Consider the following 14,055-nt stretch of genomic DNA (forward strand, 5'->3'; position numbering starts at 1 on the left):
TAGTTAAAAGAATGAAAGTTTGCAAATAACCTGTTTTTTTATTTTAGGAATTAGAAAGAATTCTGGGTTATCCCTCTAACAATGTTGAGCTTTACATGGGAGAAAAAGAGCTTTAAAGATTGATGCTTAATCCAGACAGTCATCCAAAGCCAGAGGAAAAGAGGTACTCCTCTTTTTTTTTTATCTTTAGAGAGGAAGGGAAGAAGGAGAGAAGGAGAGAGATATCAATGTGTGGTTGCCTCTCATGAGTCCCCTGCTGGGAACTGGCCTGCAACCCAGGCATGTGCCCTGACTGGGAATCAAACCTCAATTGTGTAGTTCACAGGCCCATGCTCAATCCACTGAGCTACACCAGCCAGGGCTTAGGTACTCCGCTTAGGTACTCCTCTTAGCAACATAGTTAAATACTGGACACTAAAAAGTAATGTATTGTTTATTTTCCTTTAAATTTTGTGAAAATCTGAGTATACCCAATATTATGTCAAAAGTTCTCACTGACTGGGTAAAAAGGCAGGGGGTTACCTCATCTGTAAAGTGGGGATAAGACCACTTATTTTCCTGAGACTAAACAAAGTGGATTTCATAAAATCCTGTTCTTCTATAAATCTTGAGCCCGAAACTCTAAGGCCCTCCCTTCTTTTCTTTTACCCTTCCTAAAAAGCAACCAAGAGTTGTACTGCTTGTTACAGTAGCCAGCAGCCACATGTAAGCTACCTAAGTTTCAAGTTAACTAAAATTAAATTCAGTTTCTAGGTCACACTAACCCCGCTTCAAGTGCTCAGAAGCCATCATGGCACCCAGTTCAGTTGGAGGGCATTACTATAAACATTTACAAATTCTGCCAGTAAGTATTACCTCTGCTACTCACTGCTTCCCCTGAGGCTTAGGTTCCCTTCTAGCTTTCTACTCATGGAAATCATGGAGGAAGAGACCTTTAACATAGAAGTCTACAAAATGGATGATTGCCAAAATTATTTTAAGATACTCCTGTAATTTCACTGTCAATTTTTTAAATCATATTCCTTTATTTATATTTTTCCATAAAACTGACTCACTTTTTTTTTGCTAAAAAAATGTATTTGAAAGGCAACTTTTTTAAAGTTTCTATTACAGTTTACATTCATTATCCTTCTGTATTAGTTTCACATGCACAGCATAGTGGTCTTAAAAGTGTGTAGTTTACAGAGTTAGTCCCTGATATTTCAAGTAACCACCTGGCCCCACACACAGTTATTAAGATATATATTCCTTACGCTATAATTTAATTTACATCTCTGTGACTATTTTGTAACTACCAATTTGCACTTGCTTAGAGAGGGGGAGGGAAGGACAGAGGCAGGGAGAGAGAAACATCACTCAGTTGCCTCCCGCATGCACCCCGCTGGGGACCAAACCCACAACCCAGTCGTGTGCCCTCAGCCTATAGGATGCTGATCCAAACAACTGAGCCACACTTGCCAGGGTCAATTTGTAGATCTCAATCCCTCTGCCTTTTTCACCCAGTCCCCTAACCTCCCTCCTCTCTGGCAACAATCAGTCTCTTCTCTGTATCTATGAGTCTGTTTCTATTTTGTTTATTTTGTTCTTTAGAGTCCACATAAGTGAAACCATACTGTATTTGTCCTTCTCTGTGTACCTTATTTCACTTAGCACAATACCCTCTAGGTCCATCCATGCTGTCACAAATGTTAAGATTTCATTTTTTATGGCTAAGTAATATTCCACCATGTAAATGTACCATAGCTTTTTTTATCCACTTGGCTACTGAGGGACATTTGGGCTACTTCCATATCTTGGCTACTATATATAATGCTGCAATGAATATAGGAGTATATATATTCTTTTGAGCTTTGGATTCCTTTGGATACTGAAAGGTAATTTTATATTACTACTGTGAATGTAAAACAACATTATTTCCCTTGAAAACACTGCCTTAGCCTGTGTGGCTCAGTTGGTTGGAGCATCATTCCATAAACCAAAAAGTTGTGGGTTTGATTCCAGGTCAGGGCACATACCTAGGTCCCCTGGTTGGGGGTACATGCAAGAGGCAACTGATGTATGTTTCTCTCTCACATCAATGTTTCTCTTTCTCTCTATCTCCTTCACCCTCTCTCTCTAAAAACAATGAAAAAATGTGCCCTGGCTGGTATGGATCAGTGGACTGAGTGGCAGCCTGCAAACCAGGGGGTCACTGGTTCAATTCCTGGTAGGGACACATGCCTGGGTTGCGGGCCAGGTCCGGGGGGCTGGAGGGAGGACACTAGAGGCAACCACACATTGATGTTTCTCTCCCTCTTTCTCCCTTCCCCACTATGAAGATAAAATATTTTAAAAAACTAAAAATAAAAGCAATGAAAAAATGTTCTCAGGTGAAGAATTAAACAAAAAAGGAAAGAAGCACTGGCTGGTGTAGCTCAGTGGATTGAGCATGGGCCTGTGAACCAAAGAACCGCGGTTCGATTCCCAGTCACAGCATATGCCTGGGTTGTGGGCCAGTTCCCAGCAGGGGATGCATAAGAGGCAACCATACACTGATATTTCTCTCCCCCTCTCCTTCCCTTCCCCTCTAAAGAGAAATAAATAAAATCTTGAAAAGAAATGAAAACAAAACAGATTATATTCTAGTTGACCCTTGAATAACAAAGGTACGAACCATGTAGGTCAACTTACACGCAGATTTTTTCAATACTGTAAATGTGTTTTCCTCATGATTTTCTTTTCTTTAGCTTACCTTATTGTAAGAATACAGCATGTAATGTATATTATAAAATAGATTATGTTAATCAACTATTTATCAGTAAGGCTTTCAATCAACATAAATGGCTAAATTATTCTGGGGAAGTCCAGAGTTACACATGGATTTTCAACTTCCTGGGGCAGTTGATTCCTCTAACCCTCAATGTTGTTCAAAGGTCAACTGTGTTAGACAAGTTCTGAAGACCAACTATGCATTCAACCAAGATTTTCTCCTTAAAATAATCAGAAATTTAAAACAACCGAAAAGATTATAACTTTTTAGTACATAATTCAAATGTTACTTAATATTATGAACATCGTACCTCCTAAATCATTTCCTGACTGGTATTTATCCTGTGCTTTGGGAAATATCATCCTAATGAATTTGGATATTCCTGGCATTCAAAGTGTTGCACAATTTGACCTCTTTCTCTAACTTTTCCCCCTAAGTTCTCTTCACTAGTGCCTGACTAGCATAACTTCCCAATCCCTTCCCTCTCCCTAGAAAGCTTTTCCTTCCCATTGCTCTCTGCTGACATCCTATCCATCCTTCAAGGTCCATCTCACATACTAGCTCCTTCATCAAATATTCACTGAGACTATTAACTAGCTGAAAATTGGACAATATTTTGTTATTACCTTTCTTATCTCATTATCATAGCATCATTGACATTGGAACTATTTATGTGCTTATCTTATATGCCCCACTATATAATCATATACCCTTATAACTATAAAGTTTTAAAATAGAGATCCTATCTTCTCATTTTTGTATTTCCTGTAGAACCTAAGTCAGCACTTACCAGTAAGACATGCTCAGTAAGCCCTCATTAGATTTAAATGGAATCTTAACACAGATGTGCCCACTCTTCACTACCACATCTGGAGGTACATCCAAATTCACGTGCATTTTTGAAAAGAGGAAAATATAGTATTGCACTGTGCCTTTGCCCTTTACTATAATTTTACTCTCCTCTATCAAATGATGTCTAGCCCTTCAGATTATAAGGAAGAAGGAAGTAAACAATTTGGGGCAACACATTAATGAGATTGTTTCACTCAGCGAATCTGAACCAAATAACAGTTTGAAGTAGTTTTTACAATGTTTTTCTCCTCAAATTAAAAAAGCAACTTTTCTTTTTAGGAAGATTTAGAATATTAGAATGTACATTTTTAAAAGGAGCTTTAAAGAAAATGTATATTCAACCTGGCTGGTGTAGCTCAGTGGATTGAGCGTGGGCCTGCGAACCAGAGTATCACGGTTCGATTCCCAGTCAGGGCACATGCCTGGGTTGCAGGTCAGTTCCCAGCAGGGGACACACGAGAGGCAACCATACATTGATATTTCTCTCCCTCCTTCCCTTCCCCTGTAAAGTTAAATCAATAAAATCTTTAAAAAAAAAAAGAAAATGTATATTCAACCTATAAGGCTTATCTATCTGGAAAGACACGTAATCCCCTGGTAAAAGTGGTTACCTCCAGAAAAGATAACTGAGTAGATAAAGAACAGGAAAGAGACTTACTTTTACTTCATATACTTTTTACCTTTTGAATTCTGCTACATGCATATAGTTTTCCTATTAAAATACTAATTTTTACATGGGGACGAGGTGGCAAGTGGTGAAACCAATGAACTGCTGCTACAACACTAATTTTTAAAATTAATATTCAATACCTAATTTTGGTCTTTTGGCTGGTATTTCATCAGTGTCCACTGTGGATAACGAAGTGCTAAAAAAAAAAGAAGAAATAAAAAATGTATATATGTGCACACACACACACACACACACACATTTCTATAAGTAAGCTTAGTGTCTCTATCCACTTTGCCATAAAATGAGATCAAACTGAGGTTTTAAAAGAGAATGCTACTCCATGGTAGGACTTAACCCTATTGTTTCAATTGTTTGAGAAAGCACAAAATTCTGTACTATATAGTAGTAATCTGTAATCTGGCTAAAGTACGAACTTGAAACTGGCCAGAAATCATTTGGCTTAGAAGTGAATAGAGTTCTTAGTAAGGGCCCAGGTTCTTCTCTCAGACAATGACTTAAAAACAACAAATACAGGCCTGTGGACCAAAGGATAGAGGTTTGATTCCCAGTCAGGGCACATGCCTGGGTTGCAGGCCAGTTCCCAGCAGGGGACACATGAGAGGCAACCATACACTGACATTTCTCTCCCTCTCTCCTACCCTCCCCCTCTAAAGATAAATAAATAAAATCTTTAAAACAGCAACAACAACAAATTTCCTTTTGAAAGATGATAATACCCCCCCCCCCGAGCCCTGCCCAGAATAGCCCAGTTGTTTAGAGCATCATCCCAATGTACCAAGCTTGTGGGTTCAATCCCCAGTCAGGGCACATACAAGAATCAACCAATGGCCCTGGCTGGTGTAGCTCAGTGGATTGAGCACAGGCCTGTGAACCAGAGGATCGCGGTTCGATTCCCAGTCAGGGCACATGCCTGGGTTGCAGGCCAGTTCCCTGCAGGCCAACTCCCAGCAGGGGACTCACGAAAGGCAACCATACATTGATATTTCTCTCTCTCTCTCCTTCCACTTGAAAGATAAATAAATAAATAAATAAAATCTTTAAAAAAAAAAAAAGAATCAACCAATGAATGTATAAGTAAGTGGAACAATAAATTGATGCCCCTTCTCTAAAAATCAATAAATAAATAAAAAAGTTTTTAAAAAAGAAGACATCTTGAAAGATAGTTCTCAGCCAGAAAAACTGTTATATATTTAACTGCATTTGGGGGAAATTGTGGTAGGAAAAATTTGAAAATTCACAAAAGTTATTGGAACTATAACTCAATGTTAAAGGTTCATGGTACACTAATAATCACCTTTTTATTTTTTTACTGACACTATTACAGATGTCCTCATTTGCCCGTCTCCACCCATAATCACCTTCCTAAAGACAACTGTGATTGGTCTTACTTACAAAAAATGAGCAGAATAAATCCCTATTTAGGGATTGGTATATAGGAATATACCATTCAGGTCATTATTTTAAACATCCCAACAAGACCTCCTGGCTTAATTTTGACTGAAAAATGGCTTACCTTGAGAAGAGTTGTTTTTCATTAAGGATGTGTGGTAAGAAGAGGGTTTTCACCTCCAAACTAAAGTTTCCTTGACTAGCAGGGGATTCAAAGCAAAAAGAGAGAGGACAGGGGAGAGCAAACTCACATTCCTTTATTTAGCAAATATGTATCAACTATGTATCATGTACCAACCTCTGCACAAGGCCCTCTAAATACTACGCATATATAGTAAGTGTTATTCTGTTATAAAATAAAATGTTCTCAAATGATCCTTACATCAACCTTACTGAAAGGTAGAAAGGAAGATTAAGTTGAAACCTTGCTCTGGAACACATCAACAGTCTACTGCATTTTAAAAAAATCCTCATTGGAGAATATATTGACTTTAGAGGGAGAGGAAGAGAGAGAAAGAGGGGGAGAGAGGGAGACCCCACTGGGAATGGAACCCTTTTGATGTACAGGAGGATGCTTCAATCAACTGAGCCAGCCAGCCAGGGTCCAATAGTCTATTTCATCAATAATCTGCATTCTCAGATTCATATATTAATCATCTTATTCTCTCAAATTCCAAGAAACTACCCATCAATGATCTTGAGGCTTAATAAAAAATTTTGATCTAAAAGCCTGCGGGGCGGTGTATAGAATTAGTATGGTATTTTAGTCTCTCAATTAATTCTTAAGGAAGGGGGCTCACACTATAAATAATGGGACAAACTAAAGAATAAATGTAAGGAAGAACAGTTTTTGGTTTCCCCCAAATTTTAACTTCAAATATAGAAGTGATCTTTTTAAAGGAATGAAGTACCTTTTCACCCCTCATACACTAATTCTAAAGCAAAGAACCAGTCTCCCTACCTCGTTCCCCAAACACACACACACAGTTGGACAGCTATTTCAGAACAAGACGGCTACTGTCTCCGTTCTAAGAGGACAGTATTTGCAGCCCAAACGGCCTTGGGCAAGCTAGCAATCTAATTTCCTTTAACTGCAGTTATTGCCCAGATGACATATGGGAGTGTGCTTTGTAAGCAGTGAGCCAAAACAAATTTTTAGTTCTCAACCTAAGAGCTGCAAAGTATGATAAAGCCCCATTTATTGACAGGAAGCAGCATGGACTCCGACAAGAACATCAAAAATCCTAATCATTACCTGCCACTCCACAGGCAACTAGCTCCTTCCATCATCAGGAGCAGCATCCGCGCAGGATGAAGGGAGCTACTACGTCACTGGGACACCCGCGACCGGCACCTCTAACACTGAGGCCCAGCTACGCATCTGGGCTGAGTTTAGACTAAACCGGGCCTGCCTGGCTGGATCAGCGCACTCCGCGGAGCCAGGGATGGGGGAGGGCGGCGGCGACAGACAGGCCCGCACTCGGTCCTCTCCCGGCTCACCTGTTCGAGCGCCGCCTCTTCAGGAGGGCCCGGGGTGGGGGCACCGGCCGGTCACAGAAGCGAAAAATGGTGCCGAGAATCCTAACCAGCCATTTGTACATACCAAGCCCAAGCAGCAGCGGCGGCCGACACACCCCGAGACACAAACCCCAGAGTTGTCGCCGCCGCTGCCGCCTTCGCCGTCTCAGCCACCACAGCCAAGGTCCAGTCGCCGACTTGTGACGCGATCTGAAGGCCCACAGATACAACGTACCCAGGGCTACGGGAGGACCCCGCCTGCCACCGCTCTTGACGTCACCCCCTCCCGCCCCACGGGAAGACATCTTCTTCCTCAATCTACGCAAGCGCAACCTAGAACCCACCTCCTGCGGGAAGTTCCCAGTCCAATCATTGAAGAGACGGGAAGCGATGTGGGCGGGGTTTTCCCTTTGGTGGAGCCAATCCTGAGACGGCTCGCGGGACAAGGCCCACCGGCTACATGTGAGGCTTCTACATCAGTGAGGGAGTGCTCCGAGGGCCTGAAATATAGTTGGTACTGAGGAAATGTTTGAATACACAAAATAAAGGTAGGTCAGGTTAATTGACAAGTGTTTCCCATGCTAGGAGTTCTCTATTTTGATTATACCTTGTACTTGACGTGAACTGTAATCTTCATTTCTCTCAGCAACCACAGGCAATGGAGTCTTGTGCCCATTTTTAATTAATAAGGAAATCAAGAACTAGAGCGGTTAAGTAATTTGCCTAAAGTCACAAAGCCAGCTAGCTAGTAGCTTAGTTGGAATTTGAACCGGGGTCTGAGAACCAGCCCTATCACCAGCGCCAATCACCAGCCCTGGAGATCTACTGGTAGAGACAAGATTACAAATTACAAGACAACTGGCTGCTGTGATAAAGGTGTATTCAAAGTGCAGTAGGCGCCAGAGAAAGGAAAACCATATGCAGGGGAAAAGTAAAGGGCCGAACTCCAGGAAGGCTTCACAGAAGTTTAAGAATTAAAAGGTACCGGTGGCCTACTAGTAGCTACTAGTCCCCTCCCCTGGGCGGGCAGGGAGTGCTGTTAATTACTCTCTAGTATCTAGAAGTCACATTTCTGGTTAATTATCAACAACAGGAAAAGTACCACCCTACTCAGTGATTTTAAAAAAATCCAATCCCCACCCCCAGTGCTGGGAATCTTCACAGGTTTTCATACCCAAGTTCCCCCCAAACTGCGCTTGATCCTTACCTGTGATTCGGCAGTTAAGGCCAGACTTCAAGACTTGCTTTAACTTCAACACAGGCACTCCCCATTATAGCCTCATCCTTTGTTCAATAATCAGTATTCCAGAATTCTGCTGCAAACTACCCCTTAGAGTTCCAGAACCACTAGCTACCCACCTGTGGCTACTACCACTCCAGCTTGGGGGCAGGATGCAGTTCCTAAAGGATGGAAGCAAATCCTAAGTGTGGACATAGGCCCCCCTCCCTTAACTCACCCAAACACAGCTAGCATCAAGATGTTACTGAAAGTTTGAGAATAGTGTAATAGGAAGATTACAAAGCCTAGAAGATTTACAAGTGGCTATCACAAGTACAGAGTCATATAGTCCATTGACTCCCAAGAGGCCTCTCCTTTTCAACTTTTCCTACTCTTCTCAGCATCTTTTACAAACCACTAGTAGAAAAGAATTTCCCCTCTATCTTGACCCCTACTCATTTCAGGCAGGACCACTAGTTAAGACTATTGTTGGTATTATTATGCAGAGCAGTTTAGCTAGTCTAGCTGTGTGCCAAATATCCATTCCACTTTAAGAGATGGTCTTTGTTTTTGCCAAACTAAGAACACCACTCAAGTATTGGGAAGAGATTCCCCAAAACAAAAGAGCAGTTTTCATTCAAAAAAATAAATCCGAAAACTACAAGCTGCTTTAGAATAGCAAATTCTCCCATGTTCTGGCCGCCAAGATTTAAAAAATGTGAGCATCAAGTCTCAGAGCACTCTAGTACAACACAACACATTTTTTTTCTTCTTTTTCTGCCTTATCGGTAGCACCTGCACATACCCAATACTGAAATGTGGGTCACCCACCATGAAAGGTGGAAACCTCAGTCTGAATCCCCGGCCTAATCAGCAAACAGTTCCTAAGTGTGCCAGCCCCTACCTCGGGAAACGTACACCCGCTCTGTGTCCTCTTAATGTCTCTAGTTGACCTCAGAAACAGAGGAAAGAAGGGGACTCAGCCTTACCATTGCTGCCGCCTGGGACTTCTCTGCTGGTTGATGCCTTTGCTGTCCTGTCGTCCATAATAGGGACATAAGCCACTGTCCATCCATTGGTCAAGGAGTGAGATTATCCTTACCCCCAACCCCAATCCCACCACTGCCACTGCCATTCCTGGACCCAGAAACTCTTTAGCTGGGGGCCAGAGAAGAATCCCAACGCCATGTGAAATAACAAGAACAATGAGATTTCTGCCCTTGCTTTGGATAATTTGCACTCTTGTAGTGCCAGAAGAGCATAAGCTCATTACTTAAGTTTCCGTTGGGTATCCTAAAAGGTTACCCCAGTTTTCCAAAAAGATGTTTGTCTTGCTCTGGCTGAGAGCCTCACCTTCAAGCCTTTCCAAGCCCCAGCCCCCATCTTCCTTAAACCCTACCTCTCCTCTGCAGAGCAATGTAGACCCAGCCCTCCAATCCAGTCTTTAGTCTTGCAAATTTCCCCTTTGTCAACATTCTCAGAGTGTTAAAAGATTAACTCTCACCTTTGTTTTTGCTGATCCTTGTCAGGTTGGAGCTGTGGGCCTTCTGATGGAAGGGGGAAGGAGGCCACAGATGAGACGTTGGTTTCGTTCTAATGTACGTAAAAGCTAACATAGTTCACCAACCTGAAGATTCATTTCCTTCTGGAAACCAACTTCCCTGAGGCTCAAGAAAAATATGTCCTTATAACATAACTTCGATCTTATTCAATCTGTCGTAATAATAACCTTGGCCTTATTATCCAAAAGCAAGTGTAGTTCTTTCTTGTCCTAGATTTTATTATAAAATTTGCTCACGTTGACTACAAATGACTTGCTCTGTTTCGTGTGGAGAAATAATAGCTAGCATCAGGCCCTACCTAAGCTTATTCAAACCTATGGGCTAATTAATGGTGTTTATATATGTGAAGGCCCAGCATAGCTAAGTGCTTAATGTTTTTCTTATTCCACCTCCCTTCTAACAAATCATTTAACTTGCCAATTCTGCATCCTACATTTTCCTCAGACCAGTCCTTTCCCCGCTCCAAACCCAAAGAGCTGCATCCATTCAGGGCCCGATCATTTCTCATACCATCCTGCCCTCTTCTATGCTATTTTCAAGGTGATTGTTCTTGTTTTCTGGTGGGTTTTTTTTCCTTTTTTGTTGCCTTTTGTTAAGGAAGGTAATTTTAGACTGTTGTTCTCATTTAGTAAGGACAGTAAATTATTTCTGTTATTACTGAATAACTAAAATTGGTTGGATTGATTTACACCGAATTCCAGAGATTTGTTTGGAATGGTGAAACTTAGGGTCCTTATAACTTTGATTAAGTTTAGTTTTAAATTTTACCTCTAGAAATCGTATCCTGTCTTTCTCTCTCTACCCTTCAAAGACTTAGCCTTTCCCCTGGATAATCAGAAACCTCCAAGGCAGCAGAACACGGTAGTGGAGACCTCACTATTGGTTACAAGGTCTGAGCTTCTGGCAGGCTAAAGAAAATATCTTGACCCACTTGTTTCAGTTCCCTCTGGCTACTTTCTCATGAGACCAGACCAAGGGATGCCTGGAAAGACCTCAGAGCTGTCCTCAAGATCTGAAGAAATGACTCATTACCCTTATCTCACCTCTGACCAATCAGCTTCTGTACTACCCCAAACCCAATAACCCACAGTATTTTGTAATTTTGCCCTGTATAATCTGTAACCTACACACTAGTGGGAAGTTGGATCTTTAGCACATTAGGTTTCCATCTCTGAATTGGCCAGTTTGAATATAAAATGATTTTTTCCTATACTGTAAACTCCTTGTGCATTCTTTTGGGCCAATGCATGCAGACTGGCTGGCCCTAGGAAAAATATTGGCTTTCTGATAATAGTGGTCTGACTTAAATATGGGCAACCCTAAATTTTTCTTGGATAGTCCTAGTGAGAACCTCAAAAAGAGAAGCAAGTAGCTCCAGGAGCAGCTGAAATTGAGGTGCAGCCAGAAGAGGCACGAAAGACCTTGCTGAGTTAGCAGGAACCCCTTTTGGGGCTAAATATATAAATATATACATCTTTCCCCTTCTAAATTCTTCTGGCTGGGCTAATAATCAAATTATCAGAGAAATATTAAGGGCACAAAATCCAATTTTTAACACATGCACTTGGGAAATTCACATAAGCATTGAAATTCCAAACACAGAGAGGTAAAATTGTGAATATGTAATTTTGGACAAAGGATAAAAGTCAGGGGTAGGGGTCTGAGATTTTAAAAGTGAGAATGGGAAATTCATAGGTAGCTGAGGAAGAACTGAACATGTGTGTTCATAGCATGTAAGTTTTTGCAAGGCAACGGAGAAACAATGAGATGGGGTAATCTAGAAAACAGGCCCCTGTTTGACACCCTCCCATCCACCCAACTAATTCAAGTTAGACTGCTAAAATGAACATCCTAAGATTTTCTTCCTGGGATAGGTGAGTCTCTCAGACAGGAAAGAGGGGAGTGTCAAAGATTCTTTCTGTGTCTTTTAAAAAAATATTTAAAAAAATAATTGCAGCCAACCTGGCTGGTATAGCTCAGTGGTTTGAGTATAGGCCTGTGAGCCAAAGGGTCGCTGGTTTGATTCCCAGTCAGGGCACATCCCTGGGCTGCAGGCCAGGTCCCCAGTAGTAGGCATGCAAGAGGCAACCACATGTTGATATTTCTCTCTCTCTCTTTCTTCCTCCCTTCCCCTCTCCCTAAAAATAAATAAGTAAAATCTTAAAAAAAAAAAAAGACCTATGGGTAAAGTAAACTTCCTGTTTGGTAATCCCAGAATTACAAAAGATTTAAAATAATAATAATTGCAGCGATGTTTTTTAATTTTTTAAAATATTTATTTATTTATTTATTTTTAGAGAGAGGGGAAGGGAAGGAGAAAGAGTGGGAGAGAAACATCAATGTGTGGTTGCCTCTCATCAATGTGCGTGTCCCCTACTGGGTACCCAGCCTGCAACCCAGGCATGTGCTCTGACCGGGAATCGAACCAGTAACCCTTTGCTTCACAGGCCTGCACTCAATCCAATGAGCTATACCAGCCAGGGCTTTAATTTTTTTAATTAATTGATTTTAGAGAGAGAGAAGGGATATATATATATATATATATATAGAGAGAGAGAGAGAGAGAGAGAGAGAGAGAGAAACATCCATTTATTGTTCCTTTTATTTATATATTCCTTGGTGGCTATTTGTATGTACCCTAATTGGGGATCCAATCTACAACCTTGGCTTTTGGGATGATGCTCTAACCAACTGAGCTAACTGGCCAGGGCTGCTCTGAGTCTTTTCTTAATAACCACCTTAAAAATCAATATCCTTACCCTGGCTGGCATAGCTCAGTGGATTGAGCATAGGCCTGTGAACCAAAGGATCGTGGTTCGATTCCCAGTCAGGGCACATGCCTGGATTGCAGGCCAGTTCCCAGCAAGGGACACACGAGAGGCAACCATACATTGATATTTCTCTTCCTCTCTCCTCCCTCCCCTTCTAAAGATAAATAAATAAAAATCTCAAAAAAAAATCCAAGAAACTATCAGCTGATTTCTCAAAAGAAACCTTATGGGAAAGAAGGGGCTGGCAAGAAGTATTCGAAATCATGAAAGGCAAAGATCTACATCTAAGATCTAATACATCTAGATCTATAGCTTTACTCTATCCAGCAAAGCTATCTTGTAGAATGGAAGGCCAGATAAAGGCCTTCCCAGATAAGATCAAATTAAAGGAATTCATCATCACCAAACCCTTATTATAGCAAATGTTAAAGGGACTTATCTAAGAAAAAGAAGAAGATAAAAAATATGAACAGTAAAATGACAACAAATTTACAACTATCAACAACCAAACCTAAAAAAGCAAAAACTAACTAACCAAACAACTAGAACACGAACAGAATCACAGAAGGGAAGATTACACGGAGGGTTATCAGTGGGGAGGGGGAGTAGGGAGAACGGGGAAAAGGTATAAGGAATAAGAAACATGAATGGTAGGTACAAAATAGACAGGGCGAGGTTAAGAATAGTACAGGAAATGGAGAAGCCAAAGAACTTAATGTATGACTCATGGATGTGAACTAAAGGGCAGGAATGCTGGTGGGAGGGACAGTTCAGGGCAGAGGGGAATAAAGGGGGAAAAAATGGGACAACTGTAATAGCATAATCAATAAAATATATTGAAATTAAAAAAGGTAATATTCCAAAAGGCAGAACTTTTGGTCTTTTTCATCCCCAAATAGTTTGTGATAGTTGGCTCCAAATGGGGGCCTAAGGCAGAAGTCATAAGGATAGACCTTCCAAATTACAGGGGTGGGGTTTTCCATGTTGTCATTTCTCATGGATAGCTCTGTGTGTGCTCCAGGGAATCATTGTCTAATTGCAGGTACAGAGTTCTCAAGAAAAGCCTTGAGAAACCAGCTAATTTAAAGTAAAAGCAGAATTCTTGTTCTAATAACTATTTTAAAACAATAGCTTAAGATCCAAATAAATCTAAGATACATTGTGGTGATGGACATTAAATATTGCTCATTGCCCCCGAATTTTTGTTGATTTTTTATAATGCAAGAGCAGAGCAAACTTTTTGGACACCTGTGATAATTGAATATGGAGTCACTGCCAGCCATGACAGTTATGTCAAGTGCTAT

General features: G+C 41.0%; 1 protein-coding gene across 6 annotated transcripts in view; it reads right to left on the reverse strand.

Annotated features, from left to right (window-relative positions):
* SENP2 (SUMO specific peptidase 2) overlaps positions 1 to 7,451 on the reverse strand; it is a 37,773-nt gene extending 30,322 nt beyond the window's left edge. For 2 of the 6 annotated variants that reach the window (XM_037070959.1, XM_037070958.1), the window contains exons 1-2: positions 7,182 to 7,448; positions 4,412 to 4,467 (exon numbers count right to left, since the gene is read on the reverse strand). In XM_037070959.1, the coding sequence (XP_036926854.1) occupies positions 4,412 to 4,467; positions 7,182 to 7,282 (157 nt within the window). In that variant the 5' untranslated portion in view covers positions 7,283 to 7,448. Of the gene's footprint in view, positions 1 to 4,411; positions 4,468 to 7,181 lie in introns of all 6 variants that reach the window. The other 4 variants (XM_037070961.1, XM_037070960.1, XM_037070962.1 and 1 more) reach the window with 3 other exon arrangements.
* Positions 7,452 to 14,055: the final 6,604 nt, after the last annotated feature.

This window comes from Sturnira hondurensis, unplaced genomic scaffold, assembly GCF_014824575.4.
Source record: "Sturnira hondurensis isolate 20B ecotype Veracruz unplaced genomic scaffold, ASM1482457v3 Scaffold0019216, whole genome shotgun sequence".
NCBI lineage: Eukaryota > Metazoa > Chordata > Mammalia > Chiroptera > Phyllostomidae > Sturnira > Sturnira hondurensis.